At 32.3% G+C, this 25074-nt stretch overlaps 2 protein-coding genes across 10 annotated transcripts; one reads left to right on the forward strand and one right to left on the reverse strand.

The window, feature by feature from the left end:
• Positions 1 to 897: 897 nt before the first annotated feature.
• On the reverse strand, positions 898 to 13686 carry LOC148606792 (uncharacterized). Of its 2 annotated transcripts, none has more exons than XM_088543795.1 (8): positions 13491 to 13686; positions 10050 to 10274; positions 9374 to 9465; positions 7956 to 8020; positions 4774 to 4888; positions 4248 to 4306; positions 1889 to 2013; positions 898 to 1579 (listed from the first exon to the last, which is right to left on the reverse strand). In XM_088543795.1, exons 1-8 carry the CDS (start codon positions 13587 to 13589, stop codon positions 1283 to 1285), a joined length of 1077 nt encoding a protein of 358 aa, XP_088399921.1. In that variant the 5' UTR covers positions 13590 to 13686; the 3' UTR covers positions 898 to 1282. The 2 variants fall into 2 exon arrangements, with proteins under 2 accessions (XP_088399921.1, XP_088399920.1); XM_088543794.1 differs by lacking the exon at positions 13491 to 13686 and adding an exon at positions 11795 to 12023.
• LOC148606793 (uncharacterized) lies at positions 10077 to 22663 on the forward strand. Of its 8 annotated transcripts, none has more exons than XM_088543787.1 (10): positions 10077 to 10216; positions 10603 to 10714; positions 16803 to 16872; positions 17463 to 17762; positions 18266 to 18553; positions 18862 to 19140; positions 19690 to 20109; positions 20881 to 20982; positions 21264 to 21288; positions 21816 to 22663. In XM_088543787.1, the coding sequence occupies exons 3-10, from the start codon at positions 16830 to 16832 to the stop codon at positions 21979 to 21981; spliced, it is 1623 nt and encodes a 540-aa protein (XP_088399913.1). In that variant the 5' UTR covers positions 10077 to 10216; positions 10603 to 10714; positions 16803 to 16829; the 3' UTR covers positions 21982 to 22663. The 8 variants fall into 8 exon arrangements, with proteins under 8 accessions (XP_088399913.1, XP_088399915.1, XP_088399918.1 ...); XM_088543789.1 differs by having other exon boundaries at positions 21267 to 21288; XM_088543792.1 differs by lacking the exon at positions 21264 to 21288 and having other exon boundaries at positions 19690 to 19715; positions 19944 to 20109; positions 21764 to 22663.
• The last annotated feature ends 2411 nt before the right edge of the window (positions 22664 to 25074 follow it).

Raw genomic sequence — 25074 nt, forward strand, 5'->3', positions numbered from 1 at the left:
ATCGGGGACTGTATAATAGTAATTACCCAGTACTAGCAATCAATGACTATATAATATTAGTTATCGGGGACTGTATAATAGTAATTACCCAGTACTAGCAATCAGGGACTATATAATATTAGTTATCGGGGACTGTATAATAGTAATTACCCAGTACTAGCAATCAGGGACTATATAATACTAGTTAATATTAGTTATCTAAAGTTGCTGATGTAATTTAGGTAAAACTGCACTGTAAAATCTATTAGTAACGTCAATTTTTGGTGTAAAAGAAGTTCGAAAACATGTTGCATTCCTGATCTTCAGAATTTCAATGACAGTTGGCCATTCCTTAGCATTGTAAACAAGTTCTGATTTTAATGGAACACTTTCAGCTTAACTATGATAAATGGCATATAAGTCCCCTCTAATCCCATTGATTCTATACTTGATTATTAGATACATGTATACTATAATAATCCTTGCTTCCAATGCTAAAATCAAACATTTATGTTTCCTATATTATTCAGAACTATTTTCCTCATATGTATAATGCCAATCAATACAACAGATTTATGAAGTTAAAACTAATAAATAGTTAAACAGTATCCAACTTCAGAACGCTTACCCTTCGAGTGCACCTGGTCCCATACTCCCAGTTTTTAGTGGAGTCTGAGTTGCTCATTTGCTTTTGTATGTATGATTTTAGTTACTATATGTTCTTTGTTGTGTATGTCTGTTTTCCATGGCAATAGAACACCATTATCATGCAGTTGCAGCATTAGAACTAATTGCTGGGAGTGTTATACAATGTAATAATAATTCCCTGACTCTAGTGAATTATTCTTCATCAATTTTAAATCATTAAAAATATGGTTTTAGATAAAACAAAATACTATGCTAAAAATAAGTAAAGAAAAATTTTAAAAATATATTTTATTTGATCATTTGACATTACTTGAATTTACAGTCACGGATGAATTTGTGTCTCTGAGATATTTTTGTGTGGATAAATGAATTTTAATTCAATGTCCACTCATTCTTTTGGTGATGTAGCACCGTGTAGTACTATTCAAAGAGAGATTTGCCCCACCCCCTAATGCTCGGAAATGTTGTTAACTATGATGGATTAATAATAATAATGAATAATCATTGGACTGGGCCCCTCTTATGGCCAATCACCTGGTCCCCAGTTTCAGAATTTCTAATTCCACACATTTATGTACTATACTTTGGATCAAATATCAAACCCGTCTTTTTGAAAAGCTATTTCATACAATGACATAAGATCTTTATTACATTATCATGTTGATGAAAACCACACACTCCATGTCCAATCATCAGAAAAATACAATCTCCACATATAAAAAATATTCACAACAAAAATCTGCACAACCCTACTGAAAATAATATCTCTGGGATAGAGGTCACTTATATATGTAAATGGCCAGGAAGTCACTGTGGAAATTCCTCGACTTTCATAAAATAGATTGACAGTCATCTGAGTAAACATGAAAATAACAGAAAGTTTTATTGTCAGTGGAGATCTGTAGAACTGTGGCATGTCGTCTTCATCCCATTCTCCTATATAATCTTCATCCTGAAAAACAAAAGATGTTGCATGCTATGTAGTGCAAAGTAAACCTCCACTTATCCATTTTTTGTCAAATAAAGTCATAGAGTAAACAGGAAATAAGTAAGAAGGGAAGCTGGAAAATGGAGACACAGTACTTCATCCAATAGGAGCTGAGAAATCTGTTAAAGAAAGTAACAGATGGATGAATAAGTAAAGAGATTCAAAGGACCTGAGTTCAGACATTGAGGGCCAGACCTCAGACCACTGCTAATTTGAACCCTTTTCTGTGATAAAAACACTGTAAAAATTAAGAAAGTCGCAAATTAAACTTACTTTTATGAATTCTGAGTATATCTTTTCTTCAATATACAATATACTGTAGAGACGAACACCTAAAGTCACTAAGAAGAATGGTCGTAAAAACTTCATCAGGAATTCTAAAGCTAAGCCAGCATTATCTGAAAAGAGAAAAAAGTTTCTATCACCAGAGTCTATGTTATTAACCAGGAAGTAGATTTATTGATTAAGCATGGTTAAATATCCTATTGCAGATAAATCAGGCCTTTCAGGATGAGAAGGATTGACAAATCAAAAAGACCCTGCTTTGTACTAGTTCAACATGCTTAGCCTGATCTTTATTGTGCTAGCTCACAGAAGCAACACATTGCAAGTAGACATGCCATCCCACTTGGTCACAGTATTCTGGATCCCAGCAAACCAGTAGTCACTTCATGCTTGGCGAGGAAGCAGTAACAACCAATTTGAAAGTCCTTGGTGTGAAAAAGTAGGGGATTAAACTCATGACCTACCACACTCTAGGCAAGCACACAACACTGAGACGTAGTTTAAGTCAAGAACCACTCTTTTCTAAGTTTTTTTACTGCCTATTTATGTGAAATAATTAGATAAAATTTATAGAAACCATTGTGAAGTTATATTTCTGTCACAACTAACTGAAAATTTGATTGATTGATTAAATGACTTATTGTTGGGGTTTAACGCAGCAACATTTCAGCTATATTCAAGAGATTGAAATATGAAATTAAAGCAAAACTATTTATACAAACTAAACTACAACATTTAAACAATTAACAGTTTGCCAAGCATAATAATATATTTCCAATTTATTGTCATGATAAATGTCATCAGAAATGTTTTAACACCTTTACCAACAAGTACACAATGAAGATGTTCTTTTTTTACTTTTGAGACAATAATATCCAAACTTTTAGTCATGTGAGGTCACTATAAAACATTTTATGATGTAACTACAAAAGAATATGGGCAAGCACGGCAATCTAAACTGATTGTGTGCTAATTATAAAATTAATTTTAAAAATGAGACAAAGATCAAACACCACCAGAAAATACAAGCCAAGGAAATCTTAGACACCCTCAGATTTCAATGTTCTCAGCAGTGTCTTATTCTTACCCTCAGGAGAATTCTCAGCAGTGTCTTGTTCTTACCCTCAGGAGAATTCTCAGCAGTGTCTTACCCTCAGGAGAATTGTCACCGATGTTTAATTTCTCTTTTATATAGATCGTCAGGGATATTCTATATACATGTATGTAGAATGTAAAACCAGAACTATGAATGGCTAAAAAGTATTCTGATGGAAGTGATTAAATTTTTCAACATTGAAGTAGACGATTGCACAAGTGCTGAGGCACTGTTTTGTCTTTTAATACTTCGATGGATAGAATTTCATAAGTGAGGAGGCACTATTATGTCCTTTTTTTAAACGTCGATGGATACGATTTTTTATTTATTTATTTATTTAATTTGGAAATTATTGGCTGTGTAGAAATGTATTAAGCTTTCTAAGAAAAACCACACACATTCTCCTCACTGAATAGCAACAAGGCAGTGTACCATAAACAAATATTTTTACAGGCTGTCCACAACAAGAAAATAGAAAAAAATGTTTAAAGGCTAATGATTCAAAGCACTTTTCATGGCTGTTTTGGTACATGTAATTTTCCAGGATATATTTTTGAATAAAAAGTATGTTTAAACTAAAAATTCACAGCAAACAATTTGAAAACAATAATGTTGACAGTCAGAAAAGCAACCCAAATAAAATGTGTACAGCTTGAAGGCAGTTTGAGGGTGCACATTGAGCTCTGTCCATCATAGGCAGTGCCTTAAATCATGAAAACTTATCAAACAGGTGTACCATCATATCCTACTGTCTGTCCATCTTTTTGTCTCTCCTTATTTCCATCCATATATTGTGCAATAACTTAAAAAACACTTTTACTGATATAATAATTTTATGAAATAGAATGGTTTATTGCAGGTCGACACATTTTGTGAACTTGCCCTATTGAGCAAGTTCATGTAAATTCAACTTGCCCAAGTCAAAAACTCTATTGTTTTCGGGTTAATGCATGTTGAAAAATACAAAAAAATTAGTTGTCCTTCAAACAAGTGTAATTTAACTTCTACTTGCACAAATGATAATTATGCTTCTCTGGGACAACAGTAAAGCCCTTAATGTCAGACCCTGCATTGAAATAAGCTTTCTTTTGCATTTCCACGTTTCTAAATTTTTTTATTGCAGAGTTACTGTATTGGACTTGGAAACTGAAGAAAGCCCTGAAAGGGAAATAAGCATATCATGTGTTATTAAAGTGTAGCTTCCCTGTCTTTTTCTTAATTGTGAAGATTGAAAGTAAATAAATGACATACCCATAGTACTACTCAGAATATAAAAACCAATGCTATATAATGATCTTCTACTATCATAGCTGAAAAAAAACCATGAGAGAGAGCATGTACCTTAGTATCAAGACAATATAATGCCTGAGTTACATCCCTTTAACCATTAATTGAAGTATATCTGTCAAACTTTCATGTCTTTAATTCAAATTGGGATAATATTTTTTAGTGATAAATCAATTTGTCAGCAATTCTATGCCTGATTAAAAGGTTTCTTTTCTGTTCATTTTCCCTTTAAAAAAAAAAATGATAATCAGGCTAAGGAAATGTCAACATAATATTCACTTCCTCATTTTTGTATGGCAGTGGTAAAAAGGCTTGCAGGTACCAAATAAGCTTATGCTTAAGAATGACTGATATGTATCAAAATCTATCTACTTTCCTACAATTCAAGAGTTACTTAATAAACAGGTCATATTTCTACTGACTAAAGGAGCATTAGAAAAGTCACAGAATATTTTTAAGACTTATTGGTATATCTAATGCATGTACTTACTGAATCCATGAGTCTGGAGTTCTCAGTGGGTGATTTATAGATGATGTCTCTTCTTTCATTGCATACAAAGTTGACATAGAACACAGTGTAGAAAAAGCCACATCACAGAGGAAACCTGAAATAAGTGATTAAAACCAATATAGAAAAGGCGATATTACACAGGAAACCTTAGATAACAGTACATATACTGATATAATTTGTGATAGCAAACTGTAGAACATCAAACATATTGGCAGACAGAACTTTATAACTCGTCAATGTAGCACACCTTTAAAATCACTACCATTCAAATTCAAATTCTAATTCAAATCTTTATCTCCATATCGTAAACAAAGTTGTTGTGACAAGAACGTTAAAATTAAAATGAAGATACATTATGGCTCCCTCATTATGGCCTAAAAAAATTCTGTGCTTCTGGTAACACCTCCTTCAAAATTAGGGTTGGAAGGCAGGATTTTTTTTAATTTATAGATTTGCAGGACATCCAAAAATACTGGTTTTGATGCCTCTATTATGACACTGCTGAATAGGAGAGTTTGCCAATCTCATTAGTGAAGTCATATTCATTAATTTGCATATCATTAAGTGTCAAATTGGTTGGCATATAAACAACTAAATAAACAAATAACAATTTCATAATTAGAATCCCAATTTTCAAAACTTTATAGCTTTGTTATTTTATATCTAATGTTGGTTCTGTAAAATGTTTCATTTAGATAAAAGAAATACATGTTTAAAAATATATTATGCTCATATGATCTAATTACTAAATATTTTTTTTAAAATTCCATGGATAAAAAAAGTTTTATTGGCAGTGTAGGGAACCAAAAGAATTTTTCAATTATCTTAAAAAACAAAAAAAGATATGATGATTTGAAGTTGATGACCCATGCCACTCAATGGAATTTTCGCCAACCAAACCAAATCACAGGTAAGTGAAAACATCATGAAGAACTCTCCTATAGGTAGAATGGTACTATTTTTCATTATTTTAGGTTGGCCTTTTGTGTACCCTACTTAAGTAAGTACTTCTGTACACTGTGATAGGACAAATTGCGCTGATACCCAAAATGTTTTACTAATTCAAGGCTCTAACATTATTATACTTTTAAAAAATTGCCTTATATTTTTTTAAAACCCTTTCATATAAATATTATAAATTTTTTGTGCTATTTGCAGAAAAATGGGAAACTTCGACCCCAAACATCATCTGCTTAAAATACCAAAGAAACAAGATGGTTTTGCAATGACTTTGATTTTCAAAGGTTTCACTATGGTTGCCTTTGGGAAGTAAATAGTATTGTTCTATCTATACTGAACTTGTCGTAGCCATGGCCATGTTGTTTCTGTTTTTAATGAATTTTGAATCTCCACATCAGAGAGCAAGGTGATTCCTAGTAGAAAATCAATGACGAAAACACGGAAAATCTGTATTTTTTTTTTTACACAAATTCGGGTTGGCAGGGAAAAAATAGGGTTGGTCAGATTACCAGATACACAGAATTCTTTTTTAGGCCTACAAGATAAATGTGGGTACCTTTCTTGACTTTTTGCTGTTGTTTATGATATTTAAACTCCATGTCATATACACTTCCCTATATGTATGTTTCATTTCAAATCCAATGCTTTTCCAGGAGATGTATATAAAATGGAGGATAGTCTTATTTCAAGAGGTGCACATTTACATTTAAGAAGGTGTTCATGGTGAGGAAGAGAAGGATAGGTACACAGGAAGTAAGTAGTTTTAGTTAGTTATATAATGTGATTTCATTTGTTTACCTTTGAATAACGAAATTATTAGAATCTTGGAAAGAAAGTAACAGATTTAGCTGCATTTCCAATTATATAAAAGCTATTCTAAAGTAGGTTTTAAACCAATATGAAATTTAATATCTTTATTTGCTGATACATTTATTCACAACACTGAAAGGCCTACATCAAGACAAGCAATTTTAATTACTGTGAAAGTACAATTGTTCGTGGGGTACCAATTTCCATGGTTTTCATGGGTAGGCCAAACCAAAAAATTGGTTCCCAACAAAAAGGAGATTCCCATTGACATGTATCAGTGAAAACCTGAAACAAATGAATTCAAGAACCCACGAACTTGTGTTTCTTTCCTTATCCACAAAAATTAGTATCCACAAATTAAAGTACTTTCACAGTTCAATTTTTTATTTTCAAAATGCACCATTATTTAATTATTGTTTATAACAGATGGTGGAAAACCAAGAATCTGCCAAGCGATGCTTTCATGAATAACTACATGAATTATGAAATGTTACAAAATCCTAGTTTTTCTGAACATAACATTTATGATCTTTTTTTGAATAAACATGACTAAGGTAGCCCAGACATAGCCCTGATATTTTTTTTTTAGAGTAAAGGGATACAAGGATCTCAAAAAGGTTTCCCTTGGCAGTTGAAAATACTGGGATGCAGCATCCAAGTTATTTCATCAGAATTAGCATTCATCCTGGGACATAATTGTTTGTTTGATTTTTATATATTGTTTCCAGACTTCATAACATGGAACGTAAAATTTGACATTTAAACAAATCAGAAGGGAGCTTACTTCATTAGATATGAACAATTCAACAAAGTTTCATAAAAGAAGGTGCAAGTGTTTTTGAGTTATTGTCCGAAAACTTGAAAATCCCCCCTTTTCTAAGTAAAAAAATTCATAACATGGAAACGAAAAATCTAAAATTTAAAAAAATCTAAAGGGAGCTTACCTTAATAGATATGAACAAATCACCAAATTTTCATTAAAGTTGATGAAAATGTTTTTGAGTTATTGACTTAATGTGGACGACGGAAGGACAACGGTTTACCATAATACGTCCCGTCTTAGACAGATGTATAAAAACTGTGAGCAATGATCATTAACATGATATCCCCATTCCATTCATTGTTATCATTTATCTTTTGATCTCAAATGTATTTGAATCAAAATCAAAATAGATGGTGCATAAAGGGAATATGTTATAAAAGTTCTGTTAAAGTTTCATCAAATTGCAATCAGTGATGTAAAAGGAATCTCAGATAACAGGTAGGTACCTCTTCGGTTAACAAAAGGAGGAGGTACAGATGGAAGGATTGACAGACACTTCTATTACAATATATTCGAAACTAAAAGTGGGGTGTAATAACTAAATTTCCAAACCTGTTATTAAGTTTACCTTCCTGTGACAGCCACATCATGTTGTGCATAGTTAGACAGAGAATCAGTACCACAAACAGCAACCTGAAACACAGACAGAGAATTAGTACCACAAAGGGCAGTCTAAAACATACAGATAATTAGCACCACAAATGGCAACCTGAAACATAGACAGTAAATAAGTACCACAAACAGCAACCTGAAACATAGACAAAGAATATGTACCACAAACAGCAATCTGAAATGCAGACAAAGAATCAGTACCAAAAATAGCATTCTGAAACACAGACAGAGAATCAGTACCACAAACAGCAACCTGATACATAGACAGAAAATAAGTTCTACAAAGAGCAGCCTGAAACATACAGAGAATTAGCACAACAAATGGCAACCTGAAACATTGACAGTAAATCAGTACCACAAACAGCAACCTGAAACATAGACAAAGAATATGTACCATAAACAGCAACCTGATACATAGACAGAAAAACAGTACCACAAACAGCAGCCTGAAACATAGACAGAAAATAAGTTCTAAAAGCAGCAACCTGAAACATAGACAGGGAATAAGTTCTACAAACACCAACATGATAAAATTTCCAACTTACAGTATTTGGTGAGCCCTGTTTTGATACGTCATATTGAAAAAAATCCTTAAGAGGATTTGGGAAATTCAGGGTTAAATTTGGGAGAATAGTCATACTTTTGGCATAGGGAAACAGCCTTATTTCAGCTCAAATTCATATATAGAAAAATCACTGCTAATGGCATGAGAAAATAGTGCAATGTTCTTACTGTAACAGCAAATATTGGATTAGAAATAAAACTAAAATAAGAGGTGCACAATATGTAATAAAGATAAGGCGAAAGCTTCATTTAATTTCATTCAGCGGTGCAGGGAGTAACATATAAGAGATGGATACCCCTTTGTACCTACTGTGTAATGGAGGAAGAACAGAAGGAAGGAAGGACAGACACCCATGTGACATGTATCCCCACTTCCCAAGTGGGATATGGATAAGAGGCACTCACAGATTTTGTGTAATTAAAAGATATATTCAAGTACCCAATAACAGATATAAATGGTATTCCATTGACTTGATAGGGCTTTTTAAGAAAATACGATAATAGCATTTTATTGTTGAAGTTTGGCAAACATGGCTATAAAACATATCAATAATAGTGCTGTGCTGGTCAAAGGCAAGACTCATTTTGTAGCAATAACAATACAATAATTTGTTTTTGCTGAGCATTGTCACTATTTGAGTAATACTATCAATCATAGCCTTTTTCACTATTGTACTAAGAAGTGTATAATAAATGTTCCAGATGTTTCAGAGATGTAAATTTCAGCTATATGTTTTGGTGTATGAACATTACTATAGGATCAGCCTGATTCTTACATAAATTTGTATTGTATTCATCAAAAATACTTACAGTACCTGTACTGTAGTGCCCTCAAGGTATATATCCCAAGCTGCTGAAGCTGTCAAGGCATAACACATGGATGAGAAGCATATTGTCAAACACTGGAAAAGAAAGGGTTATTAAACTGATTCTGAATCCACATGTATCTTGTCAGAGTTTAGTTTATTTAAAAAATCAGGTTCACTGCATAATAAAAAAAACCCAACTAAATAATAAGAAATGTCAGGAAATTAAACAGTCTACCATATGTTATTAAAAGACAATCGGACAATTGCAAGGTGATTTCTTTGGCGTTTCCCTTAAAATAAATGTCATAAATTTTTTGTGATAGCTGAATTATCTTTATTAAGTGTGGTTTAAAGGTTACTTTCACAGTTGTTTATATTAACCAATTTTGATTATAATAAAATCATGTACATATATTGTAACTGCAACACTGATACTTTTATCGTAGTCAATGTGAAGCTTATAAGACATTCTGTCATTTCCAGTAATGAGTACATTGGTCTGGAAATAACCCTCATTGACTAGGACTACATCTCTAGGAAAGTTTTTGAATTTTTGATACATTGTATATCTATGACATACAGACCAGCCTGATTTGTCCCAGTCAGAATTTAACTTTCATAGGTCCAAATATCCAGTAAAAAGTTGGAAGTTTCAATTATACTGTAACCATGGTTACCTTCCATAAGCTTGACTCCTCTTCTTCCATTTTTTCTATGACTCTCTGACTACAGTGCATCACAAAGTTCAAGGCCAATATGACCTCTACCAACATAAAGACAGGTTCTGTTATCCATAGTATCTTATCATAGAGCCAAACAAGAGGATAGGGTACCAGGTTAATGGGTAAGTACACCAAGGTCAAAAGCAGCAAGCCCAGATTCAAGTATGGTAGGATATATTGCTATATTTAAGAAAAAAAATCATGTTATTAGCTAATTACACAATTACTTAGATATGTACAGTACAAAATCTTACCGGTATATGACATACCATTAACACAACGTTGCATCTACTGCATTGTGCAAATAGAACAAGGCTCAAATCTTTTAGAAAATTTGTTAAAATGCTAAAGAAAAATTAACTGGTGAAGACATTTTCATATAAATTAATTGATAAAAATTTGTTTGTATATAGTGATTGTGAACTTTCTCAAATACTTTAATCTTCAATTAAAAACAAATTAATTATTAGACCTTTTTCATATTTCCAACTGACTTTGTTTTTTAAAGTTTGAGCAAAGGGAAGTAACTCTCCAACCTGACAGACTAGTTTACTGTCTGAATTGAGCAATGGACAGTGGTAGACTTCAAATTCAAATATTTATGTCTTATTGCAGCCACGGTAAGTACTTAAATACATTTTAATAATTTATTTCAAACCAATGAGCTACTTACCAGAGTACTTATCAGAGTGTACAGTAAAAAGTTTAGTTTCTAAGAAAAATGTTCACTGTGCTTCCCTTCCCCAATGACACTATCAACAAGATTGAGGTGTGTTCATGGGATAAGTCCCTTTGAAATACTTTCTTTATTCACAATTTATTAGGGCATGCACAGAATCACATGATATTTCTCAAGCAGACAAAACAAGGTAATGGTTTAGTATACAATAAAATACAAACACTGTATCATAGATCTACAGAACTAAACAAATGAAAGTACCATGTCTCAACTTAATTTTGGCATCTTTAATTATAAACTCTTTTAACTGTATCACTATTGTGTTTAGTGTGAAAAACAAATACACCCTGTCCATTTCTGTAACATTTGAAAATAATGAACTACATACATGTATATTGTATAACTAATCATAGCAGTCATAGAAAAATGTATACATTCAATGTCATTGTCAATAAGTTCATAAAAAAGTTGCCAAATTCACCAAATCCTGATTCAGGTACATGTACATGCTGATTTAACTAGAATGTAGTGTTGATTTTGCTCGAAACCTAGTAAGATTGAACTTCATGTACATGATCACTTCTCGTTTTAGTGTAAATTCCACTGTCCCTGTAACACTCCTCTTTTTTATTTGGATATTGATACATGTACATGTATGTCGAGTTGGGGGTCAGAACAATGTGCCATACAAAAAAAATGGGAGATTCAGTGGTACCACGGAGTGAATAGCTACCCCTGGTCCACATATTTATGCCGTAATGGGAAGCTAATTTTGATTTTGCTTGGTCACTTCAGAGACATAAAAGCCAGATTAAAAAATGTCCCAGCGAACCTCATAATTATCTGGACTAAGCTAGCTACCCCTTTTTTCACAATGTGTTCCAATCTGGAATTGACTTAGGGTCACACACCATTTTGTGAACCATAAACTGTAAGGTGAATGTTGGTTAGATAATGATAGATGTATTTTGAAGACACTAGTGGCCAGTGCATTCCAGAAATTCAAATTTATGAGCCTTACCAAAAAGTTCGGACCGAAATGAGTTACGAAAGAATAAGCATAAAACAACAATGACACTCGTAAAATGAGGTCGATTCCACAGAATGAGCCATATACAGGAACAGTTACTACACAAATATACGGTAATACATCAACCAGACACCCTAACAACGGAAAACACATTTTAAAAGTAAATCAAATTTTGCGGCTTTCGTTTCTGAAATTTAACTTCCGGTGTAATATAAATTTAGAGTCGGAGTTCGTATGGAGAGTGTTATTTCATCAAAGGACATTAAGCACTTTAGAAAAAAGAACACTTTTCGTTAATTAAAATCAATCAATAATCAAAATCTTTCTAGAAACATACTCTCTGGACAACAGATAAGATATTTGAAAGTAATTAATAGTGGGCCAACACTTTAATATAAATGCTAAATCAGATGTTGGATGGGTAACGTGTATTCCCTTTATTTCAAGAAATTGATTTGATCTACACTTATTGTTAATACTGAAAACTGTCATAATCAAAATAAATCAATAAAATCTAAAACATCTGATTTAAGGAATTAAGTACCTAAGTCAATTACAGTCAGTCCTTTAAATTTTCAATAGGTAATTGCACTCATAAGTTTAATCTAACTCTGACATATCATGCATCGAAGCTATTAAAAAAAACGGAAAAATACAAAAACGAAAAAACAAAAACAAAAAAGCAATAAAACAAGAAGAGAACATCAATATGCAAAATACTACAGAAGTTCTTCTTATTTTGTAAAAAATGTAGTTTATCTGCTTCTAAATGAAGAATGTATCGTTTTGCCGTCAAAATGTTTTTTTGAACTCTAACAAATAGGCTTCTGGAACAGGGTTATGTTGCTACAAGATTGAAGTCATCACTACAGAAGTTTTATGGTCGTCATCATGAACTCGTGGATCGTTATGGTATATCCATCAACACCATGAAAACTGATTTATTCAACGGGTCCTAGTTTTCCTTCCCTCGTTTGTCTATCCCGGACTTGACTTTTTATGAGCAACTCGGCGGGTGTTTCTAGAAAAGCAGAGGACGCTTACCCTACCGGTACACCTGGTCCATGCTCCTAGTTTTTAGTGGATTCCGAGTTGCTCATTTACTTTTGTTACTTTGTATATATATGATTTTAGTTACTTTATGTTCTTTGTTGTGTATGTCTGTTTTCCATGTCTGGTCTTTGTCCCTGGATTACATTCTTTTGATTACCGCTATAACCTTGGTTCCCTTGATTATTCTTTGATAAGATAGTTGTTCAGTGTAGCGGAGACATTTTCTTAACAAACAGTTGATAAACAAATAGTAACAAATTATGCACCTCTGATTGTATCCACAGTTTCCGTTACATATACTAGTAGATGATGTTCCATCATTGATTAATTTATGGTTCGGATTTTTAAAAAAAGTATGGTACCTTTTACAATAAGCTGAGACACAAGACACTACAGACACTCCGTAGCTAATTATCTTGACCTGATATTATACACCGTATTAAGAAGGAGAATCTCATAACTACACGACAAACGAGATGAGTTCTCTCATTGAAAATTGAAAATTTTACATTCGTCTGTGGCAGCATTCCTTCAGGCCCATGCGTATGGAGTTTTTATATCACAGTTCATACGTAATGCAAGCACTTGGTAAAGCTACACAGAGTTTTTGAACCGTACTTAACTTTTTACGTACGATCTTGTGAGACAGAATTATATTTCCACAATCTAAAGTTATCACTTCAAAAGTTACTCTCGATATCATGAACTCGGTTGATTTTTCTGGTGTAGTCATTCTTTCATGAGCATTTTGTTCACATTGTCGTATCACCCTTTCGTTTTAACTAGGATTTGACATCATAGATATGAGCAACTTGGTAGGTAGAGGAAACCACCCTACCAGTGCACATGATCAATACTCCAGTTTTTGTTAGAATTCTGGTCGCGTATTTAATATTTAGTATCGTGCATATATTCAGTAATTAACGCAAAGGTTTTTTTAAATTTGAATTGGAACTTTCATAAAATAAACCTAAAATAGGAAAAACATTTTAGAATCAAAGGATTCTTATTCAATTTCGGTATATAATGCATCCGGTTTTCAACGAAATATGTAAAAAAAACAACAACAAGGAAATATAGATGGCAGATGTTGAAGTCAACAGTGCGATTGCTTAAGTTCCGGGGATTAAAAAGGTATGTTTTATGTTTTGAAATTAACATTCTTGAAATTGTATCATGTTTATTATATTTTTTACGTTACTGATTACTTTTTTTCTGCCTTCATGTAGCAACTAATTTAGTTCTGCTGCTTTCTTTTTTCTAATGAGAAAAAATAAATAGGCAAACTTTTCCTGTTTAAGACTATTGGTAACCCATTTCTTTCCTAAATAAATTTTACAGCAAAGTTGGATATAAACAGTTGTTTAATGACTTCAGCTTATCTACCTCTTTCTCTTGTTCTCTCCATTTTGTTTCGATCCATCACTATTTGATAGTAAGAATTTAGAATGAAGACAGAAGAACAAAAGCGGGACATAGACAGCTTTCTTTTACGAACTAAAATTCCGAAAATAACCAAGAACTAATTATAATAATAGTTCTAGTAATCGATTCAGGACAAATTATTAGTTCTGAATATTTGTCACAAATGGTCCTCATAATTCTTTATAATTAATTAAACTTGTCAAAATCCTTTAAAAAACGTCAAAATTCCGCCTGTTAGGTGTAACAAACTGTGATCTAAAAAACTGAAAAAGTGAATTGCGCCCATGCAGAGCCCGAGGTATGAAATTCGCCAATTTTTAAGTTGTGAAAGGTCCATATTCTGCTATTGGTACAGGCAAGATAAAATCAGACATGTATATCAAAATGTACATTTTAACTTATCTTAGGTAAAAGTTGCAATGTTCCCTCTCTAGACAGACAGAGTGTGCATATATGTTGCAGTTGCATTCCACGCAGCGGTGCAAATGTATGTGCAAATTTGATAAATAGGTAGTACTGATAATCAATTTAATTATTCTTTTCGGTTTTGTAAGAAATGTTTAAGATGATTCAGTTGCTACTAATCATAAAATTATTGTGGGATCAGGACAAAAGCCCCACAGACAAAAGCCCCCGGACAAAGGCCCCCGGATAAAAGCCCTCCCACCCAAGGACAAAAGCCCAATAAGCAAGAAACAAAGTGTTGCCAAACATCGAATTCTTACGTTATAGCATATGATGCAATAGGTGCGTAACGTCAGGTGATCTGGACTAATTCATTATGAGTACTTAAGTAAAGGAACAAATGCATGAATAAAAAAGTCAACATAATATTTTGATTAAAATAAAAGCGGAATATTTAATATTTTTTTTAAAAAGAAACCACGTGTTAAAGTAAGCATTCATGTAGGCATTTTCTGTAAAAGACTTGGAAACGCAATTAAAAAGAAAATTACATGGACTAAAATAAATGCAATTCATGTTAACGAATTAATGAAAATTTAGGGCAATTTTAAAAATATTTGAAGGCTAATTTGTATAGTTTTGTGTTTCTCAGAGGGTGATAAAAAGTATTTTAACTGACAGCCAGATATGTTGCTGACGACAAGACAGCCCTTCTTGTATATAAAATTTTCATTATATATCTTATGTATCTATGCACACTTAACACGCTTGAGGAAATGCTTAACAGAGATCAAGGGATGGAACCAAGATTTTTTCGGAAATCAAAAGAATGTAATCCAGGGACTAAGACAAGACATGGAAAAATAGACACACACAATGAACACAAAATAACCAAAATAATACATACAATGTAACAAAAGTAAACTTTGGAGCATGGACCAGGTGCACCGGTAGAGTAAGCGTCCTAAGCTTCTCTAGAAACACGCAATGAGTTGCTCATAAAAAAGTCAAGTCCAGGGTGACGGAAGTGGAAATGAAAACTATGACACGTGAGCAAATCAGTTTTGGTGGTGCAGATGGATATACTGTGAGATCTGCGAGTTCTTGATGACGACCATAAAACGTCTGAAGTGATGACGTCAATATGGTTTAAAATATGTAGATATAGTGCTCCCAAATTTAAATAAACTTGAAATATCAGAGCATGTGAAAATTGATGGATCTAAACTTACGAACGAAGGAAAATCTTAGAATGAAATCAATAAATATCAAGAATGTATTACTTCTACTATGTAATGCAAACCCTCAAATCACAATAATCATGTTATAGTTCCCATTATAAGGTATCAATACGAAGTTCGCTTTTTAAATTTAACAGAAATTTGAAATAGTTTGAAAAAAAACCTTTACCCTTCGTTCTAGGCTGGTAACCACAGCTAGAGTGGAAGAAATCGATGAACATTTTAAAAAGGGAACCATGTGATATGAACCTCATCAGAAGAGTTGTTTCGCGTTTCGATAAATGTGATAGAATACCCCCCCCCCAAAAAAAAAAAAAAAAAAAAAAAACCCAAAAAAAAACAAATCAATAAAAGTGCCATACTTTTTTATAAGGCATCTCTGTGTTATTACCTTGTCTTCCTATAGGTAAAAATTGTTTCGATTTGTTTAATGCAGTGATCGATGCAATCTACTTCATAATAGATACTGAAAGCCTGTCCACTGGTATCTCCGGTTCTCTAGTTATAAAATGAATACTCAGTAATCATTCTAAATGTAATTTACACTTTCTTGCAAAATTGTGAGCGAGAGCTTTTTACGAACTAACGAAATGGAAACAATTTGATAATAAGTAAACATAACAAAGAAACAAACAAAAACAAAACAAAAACAAACAAAAAACAAAAACAAAAACATCTTGGCTTTTGTTGAGACTTTCAATATTTGTACAAACATTTTGGACTTTCGAGATGAATTTAAGTTCTCCGACGAATTACAATTAAAGATAATGACAGTAAAAGGAGTGCTGAACGATTCCCATAGAACAACATTTGACATGGTATAAGAGCATTTAGTACATAGTAAAGATCATCATAAATGTTTTGTATCGTTTCAGACTACCCAATCGTCATACAGATACATTATGGGTCTGAATGGGATAGTTTTTATTATTCTCTTCTTACAAGGTTTGTTTTGTATTGAGAGAAATACTTCTCACATTATATGTAATATAAATAGTAATGAAGGAAACAATATTCGACTGAGTGGCAATCAAAAGCATAACTACAAAGATTAAGGCTATACAGGGAAAACAGAAACACACTACAAAGAACATGAAATAACTTAAAGACCACGTATAAAGAAACAAAAGTAAATTAGCAAGCCGTACACTACTTAAACTGGGTTTTTGAACCAGTTGCACCGACATAGTGTTTTCTTTGCTTTTCCAGAGATATCCGCCGATTTGCTCATAAAATGTCATGTTCGGGGTAGACAAAAGAGGAACAGAAACCTATGATACGATAATTTATGAATATGTCACAATAAAAAGTACAATGTAAATAAACATATCAATTTTTCAATAGTTTCGCTTGTATAAGGGATTAAAATGAAACAAAACAAAACAAAAAAACAAACAAAAAAACAAACAAAAAAACAAAAAAAAAACAAACAAACAAAAATGAAACTAAACCAAAACAAAACAAAAACAAAAGACTAACAAATCCTTTGATAGGGTACTTTTTTTTTAGAAATTGAACATTGTCTTTTTTATCAGGCATAAGTGCTACCTCAACAAACGAAAAAGTGATACGCAAACACGATGCTGTGACACTCAAATGCCCGTTGTCTCCATCACTTCCAGTATTCTGGCTGTTACCGGAGGAGGAAAACTTCGTTCACTATAATATTGGACGAGATATAGAAAAAAAATTCGAAAACAATAGTAACTTTAAGTTATTACATGACTACGCCCTACAGATTAAAGACGTTACCGAAGATAAATTAGGAAAGTATAAATGTCGACAAATTGAAAAGAATTCAACATCTGAGTCCGTGTTCCTTCTTAAATTGCTCGGTTGGTAATTGTTGTACAGCCCATATTGTATAAAAATGTAAATTTTCGTTTTTTTTGGCAATGGACTAATAGTACCAGCGAAACAGATTTTCAACCCTTAAACGCTTAACATTCTGTAAAACCGGGAATATTGACATCGCGAATATACCCACTTGACTGAATCCGCGAATATTAATCTGTTTACAGTTTGCATTATTTTCAATTTTTTTTGCAAATTTCTCTTAGTAACAGGTAATCACAGTTTTCCTCATGAGCTTTTCTATTTTAAGTTACATCATTGAATTCAGTCATGATTGACCTTCGACAAGTTTAGTACAAAAACAACTCATCCATTCTGTTTGCTTGAATTCAAAGTTTGGTTTCATCCTGATACTGTCTAATTAAATTGACGGATATAATCTATGCTAACTATATATCTCTTTCATAAGGAAGAAAAAACAATAGCAGAACTAAAGCCACGATGCATTTTTAAACTGATTATATTTTTTTCATACTTTTAAAAGAAAAACCAGAGGTATATCAAACTGGCATTGATCTCACATTCAAAACACAAGTAAATAAACTAACACCCATATCATTGGATGTCAGAAGTTTATTTACTCCTACAATATCTTGGTCTGAAACATCGGGTGATACAGTCGGAATCTGGAATGTTGCCAAAATCGACACTGAGAACTACACAATTAGTTCCACTATCGTACCAAAATCAGAAAGCAACTTCGGACAATACGGAATCACAGTTAGAAATGATGCCGGAAGCTCAAGAGTTGTCATTCAACTAATTCAAGACGGTTTGTTTTATTCAGTTGCAATCATTTTATCGATGTATAATATCATGTTAAGTGGTGTTAGATTAAAATATGAAATGATTATCGAAACGGAAATTCACATTCAACCCACCCACTTCATTGACTTTTTACATAATGAAAAAAAATTGAAAGGGTTGACTAAAAACCTGACATGGTTTAAATGCAAACTGCATGTGACTAGTTTTGAAGCAATCAAATTTTCTTTAACTCTGATAAAATTTTTGAATGCCGCGATCGTTTACAGACATTTTTATTTCACTATAATAAATTTAGTGTTTTTTTCTATTAAGATTGGCTTGTTGTTGTAAGTCCGACCAGAATCTACTGCAACTTAACCATCGAAGTTGTTGTCTCTTGTCTTATCTATGTCAACAACCCGTCAAAATGGATGAATATTTGGATTCACAGTAGAAATGGCCAACAGATTAAGCAAGTGGATGGTAAAATCAACGGCAATGAGTCTACAATAACTTTGAAATTTTGTGACTTCAAAGAGGAGGGAAGTTACACATGTATTTGGCAGAAGGAAAACACACGTCTATCAGGAAATAGTTCCGTTCATGTCGTTGGTAAGTTAAAGGCAAAGCATGATGAAAAAGGTGCTTTTCACAATTAGTTCATTTAAACAGTGTGAAAAGGAAAACAAATATCGCTAACTTGCCACAAAATTGGGTAAATGATTAGAAATACGTTGGAAGAACTCTTTGGTATTGGATTTGGATCCGTATTTGGATATTTTTGGTCTTTAGTACTTCTTGGAAATTTTTGGTATTTTTTTAATCTTGAAATTCTTAAGTATTTGGTTCTAATATTGGTTAAGAATGCTTACTCATATGAACACGTGAACATATATACCAAAATTTGCAAATTTATGATTGATATTTTGTGTATTGACATAGGATTCCGTTGGTTTCATTAGTTTTCTAAAGTTTTCAACACTTATTAATTGGTTATTCGTAATGACTGAGACGTTTGTTTTAATTTTGAGAAATAATGATAACGCAAATAACTTTATTCACATCGTGAATCAATGTTGTTGTATTTGGAGATGTTACTTATAACCAATTGATGTTACTTGTATACGCAAATTTTGCATGCAAATCATTTGTTTTTTGCAGGTTCTCCGGTCATTACAGCAACAAAGGTACGATTAAAATCATCTAACATTTGCATGGAAATACAACTGTATGCATATAATCAACCAGCTGAAGCAAATTGGTACACAGATGACACAATGATTCAAAATTCTTCAATGTATGCTGTTACACTAACAGTTTCGACTATAGACTTAACGTATTCAAATAAAACAGTACATGCAATTGGATATATCACAAGACTTTGCATCCTTGACTTGAATATGACCTTAATGCAGGATTACACAAGTCGAATATTTGGAGACTTCGGCGGAAAAGAGGTTACCTTTGATGAACAAAGGCTGAAAAAAGCATATAATACGCTAAAACCAGCAACAAATACCACCCTAAACGACTCAACGGTTGGAAGCAACAATACTCCAATCACGACCAACTCATTTGAACGTAAGTTATTTTAACTTAAATAATGCCGAATAGAATTTAACAAATGGAACATTTTTAGAATGAACAGTTTATTTTTTGCAACACACAATACATATTATTCGTCACCTGCATTAGAGTAAAGGAAATTATGGTAACTATCTCCGAATCTTAAAGAAAACTATTGTTTGATTCATTGTCATCTGAACATAAAGTGCTGGAAGAACATCAAGAAATATAATTAATATAATAATGGTCGAAAAGGATAAAAAAAAATATATGAAGGAAAACAATGTTATTCACAGTGAAGCTTCCTTATGAAACCTAATATAATACTTACGTCACTCTAAGGGTATATTTATGGCTTACACACGCATTACCTCAAGGTTAGTAATTTGTTGAGGGGAACTGGCCGTCGACAGATTGATATGGCTTCTTTCTAATTCTTTCCATCTCAGTTAACCTTCATCCACGGACAAGACTGTTCGTTGCTTTTCTGATTTTGTGTTTCCACACTCTCCACGAAAACCAAGAAATTTTATGCCTAATAAATAATAATGAAACCACAAGAAACAAGAGTATGAGCAAATCGATTGATGTAATTAAATATTGACCATCTTTGCTTATTTTATTAAAATTTGATATGGTCAATTACTTTAAATTTGGTTCGAGCTTTCTTATATTTTCTGTTTATGTTTGTTTTTATCACTTTTTCCTAGCATACTGTGTTTTTCTCCATTGACTCTTACTCGATGATCCAACAGAAACAGTAGTTGTCTCTAATTTCACTTACAGGACTCCGGTTTTTGTATTGGTTGATTCCACTGGTCTGTCTGATAACAATTATAACTTGTTTGATATTAACCGTGCAGTACAGAAGAACCAAAAACGGAAGAGGTAATCATTAATCTATAACAATCAGTGTTTGTAATGACAAAAAATATTTAAACGATAAAGAAATTACATCAATATCCAAAATTAGAGTAGATATGTATCTGTATGAAAATGATAAGCAGCGCAAAATGTACATTATTTTCGCTACAGCAACAACCACCCTAAAATATGAAAAAAAGTTCATAGTTAAAAGTTTTTTTTATATAAAAATAAATTTTAAGATGCCACAATTTATTCAAAACGCAAATTAATTCTATAAGCTTTATTGAAAACTTCTATTTTAGTAGCACCTTCAAATAACAGAAAAAGGTACGTTTATTTTGCGAAATTAAAAAAAAAATAAGTATAAATTTGTTTATTTATATGTTTTGTATGAATATCTGTATGCTGCATTTGTAAAAATGAAGTTATTTCAAAATAAGCAGATTATCACTTGACGAATAGTTATGTTGACATTTCTTCATAGACGAAAGTTAATAAACAGAAAAAGATGTAAAAGCCTAGGCTAACACTTACGATTATGTTATTCGTTTATTTTTTTTCTGCGGAATATGATGCTGTATTTGAACAAAAAAAATAATAATAATGATAATAACCGAAAACTGTCAGAATATTTAACAAAAATGAAACTGCTAAAACTTAGCTTTTGAGTTTGTTGAAAGAAGTTGATTTCATCAATTGAATTCGTGGAGATCAATTGACATAACTGTGCAACGACTAGTTTTCAAATTAATTAACAAAAACTAGTTTCTATTTTTTTTCTTTTACTACTACTTTGTATTAGATAAGGTTAATTTCTTAACCATGGTTTCTACAGAAGTTACTGTCCTTTTTAGGGTAACTACTCTCTCTACGACCGAATCTCATTTCTATGACGAAATACCGGCTGATAGTAAGAGTTTACAGAATAATGCAAACGAACAAACAATTGGCTTCAAGGAAAGTGGTTTCTTTCAACTTAGAAGACTTTTGAATACAGAGGAACAGAAAGATCCTTATTAAGACCTTGGCAGGAATAGAGATAAACATTATTACACTTGTCAATCTCACATATAAAGGATGTGTATGTAAAATCTGTATATAATATCATTGACATAAAAAATGTTCAGCTTATTTATAATTTAGCACTTTTTATTTCGTATTTAACTGTTATTTCAGTATGGTATTCATTTCTGACATTGTTAGTCATAGGTCGTACTGCTTCACATGTACTTCAGCTTAACATAAATATCATTTTTGTACAATAAAAAGTGAAGCACCAAGTAAGTTAGCTTTTGAAAAAAAACCGAATATGTCAAACTCATTTTCTAAATATTTTAAAGTCTTTTAAATGTTGTAGACATTTTATAAATCCCTCAATTCCTGTGTTCATCAAAAGAAAAAAGAGAAAAAAAGACGCAACATATTTCACTGTTATCGAAGAGAACACTTGCTAAATTACGCAATTCATATATGTTTTAATCACGTAAGGTGGTATTAGGTCATGGATGAGAATGTTGTCAATGAAAATGAAGCAAATAGTTTCGCTGGTTGTGACTGTAAACGTCGCTACGATAATAATCAAAACTGAGAGTACATCTGCCGTTAATGATAGTAAACTAATGAACGCATGGGTTTGATTTTTTGTTCTCTAGTATTTTTTTCATGACAGGTTTTTGAGAATAAAATCATTTATATAATCAAACTGTTGTTTCAATTATTTTGGATAAATTTGAACAAAGCCAACACAAGAAGGTAGGTTTCCGCATTAAAAGATCTTTCATCTTGTGAAAGAATAATCAAGGGAACCAAGGTTATAACCGTTATCAAAAGAATGTGATCCAGGTACAAAGACCAGACATGGAAAACAGACATACACAACAAAAAACATATAGTAACTAAAATCATACATACAAAGTACCAAGAGCAAATGAGCAACTCGGACTCCACTAAAAACTGGGAGCATGACCAGGTGCACCGATAGGGTAAGCGTCCTCTGCTTTTCTAGAAACACCCGCCGAGTTGTTCATAAAAGTCAAGTCCGGGATAGACGAATAGACGAAAGAGGAAAGAAAAACTATGACACGTTCAACAAATCAGTTTTAATGACGCAGATGTCAACACCATAACGATCCACGAGTTCATGATGACGACCATAAAACTTCTGTAGTGATGACTCCAATCTTGTAGCAACATAACCCTGTTTCAGAAGCCTATTTGTTAGAATTATAGCGTGATACAAAAAGTCTGCGTAGTTTCGGCAAGCTCTGGCGTAACGTATAAGTTGTGATATGAACACTCCATACGCAGATGCTGAAGGGATGTTGCCACAAATGAAAGGAGAGTTGACAATTCTGAATGAAAAATCACGTTTGTCGTAAAGTTTGGTCAACAGTTTTTCTTTACCATCGATTTCTAAGTGTAGGTCAAGATATGTGGGTGACTTCACGGTGTCTGTAGTATCCTTTATCTCAATTTCTTTGGGGTAGATGCGACGTATTAAATCCCCGAAATTAGGATTGTTTAAAGATAATACGTCATCTATAAAGCTGAAACTGAGATTAAAGGATCTAGCTGAACGATATTCTTTCTTTCGGATCAGGTCAGCTATAAAGTAAGGTGAAACCTGGTCGAGAAACACGAAGATAAACAAATAACTAGGTTTAAAACAATTTTATAGCAACTATCAATCGTTAAACATAACAATTAATAAAATAAAAGAAGACAATGACAATAAAACAATGACAAAATGACTATGCAAACACGAGGAGATTATGACAACTAAGCTAATGAACATTTTCTTCATATACAATGATTCCATGGTAAAAAGTTTTTTTTTTTTTTAACTCTGAACGATGAATATTCTTAAAAATGTGTTAGGTTGTATAATATAGGATAATCTTGTCTCCCATAATGATATTATACCACTTTTTAAAGGTGATTATTTTCCAGCTTTTATTTGAGAAAAGTCACAGGTACATGTAGTTACCTTCAGTAAAAGATAAAACAAAATATCTGATAGTACGCTTATCTCTGAGGCTTTCAGTTCAAGAGATACCTAGGTTAGAGATGTTCCTCTTTGAAGAGATTAAAATTGATTTAAAATGATATCGGGTTTTCAAACAACCATTACTGCTAAATACAGGGTATAAATTGACAGCACTTGAAAGTAGCAAAAAAAAAAAAAAAAAAAAAAAAAAAAAACAAAACCAAGAAAACCAAACAAAAAGAAAACTCAAATAAAAACAGTACATTAAATCGAAAAAATTGCACATATAACTAAAAACTGATATTGAAATAGTTATATAACAATGTATTCATGGTTTTGAAGCGGTACTTTTTCAGCCATCATAAAATATGTTTTTGTCGTTAAGTGAAGTAAGAGTAAAACACACAGCTTTATAATGCAAATTGTAGATAAGGTGCTTTTCGGTGTAGTTGCACATAAATGGGATTAACAAATAAAAATAGAAACGTTCAGAAGACTTTTGCGGATTAATACAATAACATTAGTATATGGCGTCATAGCCCTAATAATAAGGAAGCTGTACGATATAGTCATTGTAGACTGCAAGCCGAAACGGATTTCATTTTATTTGTTTGGGGTTTATATTGCTGTTTTAGATAACACTTCATCTTTAAAATCTCAAAGTTTAAATAACCGTTTTGTCATATTTGTAAATGACAGTTCTTGTTTTGTTAAACTTTATGCTGTTACACCTATTGCTACAGGGCTCCCTAATCTGCAAACTTTATTATAAATACGTGACGTATTTAATATCATAATTATAGTTTCAATAGGTCAGTACTTTTCTACGAACAAAATGCAGGGAAATATTTTTCTGTCAACTTTTACCAGGGATTTGAAAAAATGGTAATTTCAAATTTTATGATTTGACTGTAATGTACAAAGTACTAGATATGTTTATATATCTTACTTATATAGTACGATCACATTGGCGGTTATTATTCATTTATATACAGTTTGAGCAGAAAATTTTACAAAAAGACATATACGTTATCTTGACGAAACCTGTTACAAGTAGAAACCAAATATCTTCAGAAGTCTCTACATGACGATTTCAATAATATTTGAACACGTGTAAAGCAAACATC

Source organism: Perna viridis, chromosome 9 (genome assembly GCF_037379345.1).
Source record: "Perna viridis isolate PV_CMFRI_1.1 ecotype Kerala chromosome 9, ASM3737934v1, whole genome shotgun sequence".
NCBI lineage: Eukaryota > Metazoa > Mollusca > Bivalvia > Mytilida > Mytilidae > Perna > Perna viridis.

Bases quoted from the DNA above. Each gene is read 5' to 3' on its own strand.
- LOC148606792 (XM_088543794.1), bottom strand. From the start codon at position 11,956: ATGTGTTTTCCGTTGTTAGGGTGTCTGGTTGATGTATTACCGTATATT. The intron at 4,307-4,773 runs GTAAGTACATGC...GTTTTTTTTCAG, and splicing joins ACTCCAGACTCATGGATTCA to CTATGATAGTAGAAGATCAT. The intron at 2,014-4,247 runs GTATGTCATTTA...TTCTCTTTTCAG, and splicing joins TATTCTGAGTAGTACTATGG to ATAATGCTGGCTTAGCTTTA.
- LOC148606793 (XM_088543785.1), top strand. From the start codon at position 16,830: ATGGGTCTGAATGGGATAGTTTTTATTATTCTCTTCTTACAAG. The intron at 16,873-17,462 runs GTTTGTTTTGTA...CTTTTTTATCAG, and splicing joins TATTATTCTCTTCTTACAAG to GCATAAGTGCTACCTCAACA. The intron at 20,983-21,763 runs GTAATCATTAAT...ACTTTGTATTAG, and splicing joins AAGAACCAAAAACGGAAGAG to ATAAGGTTAATTTCTTAACC.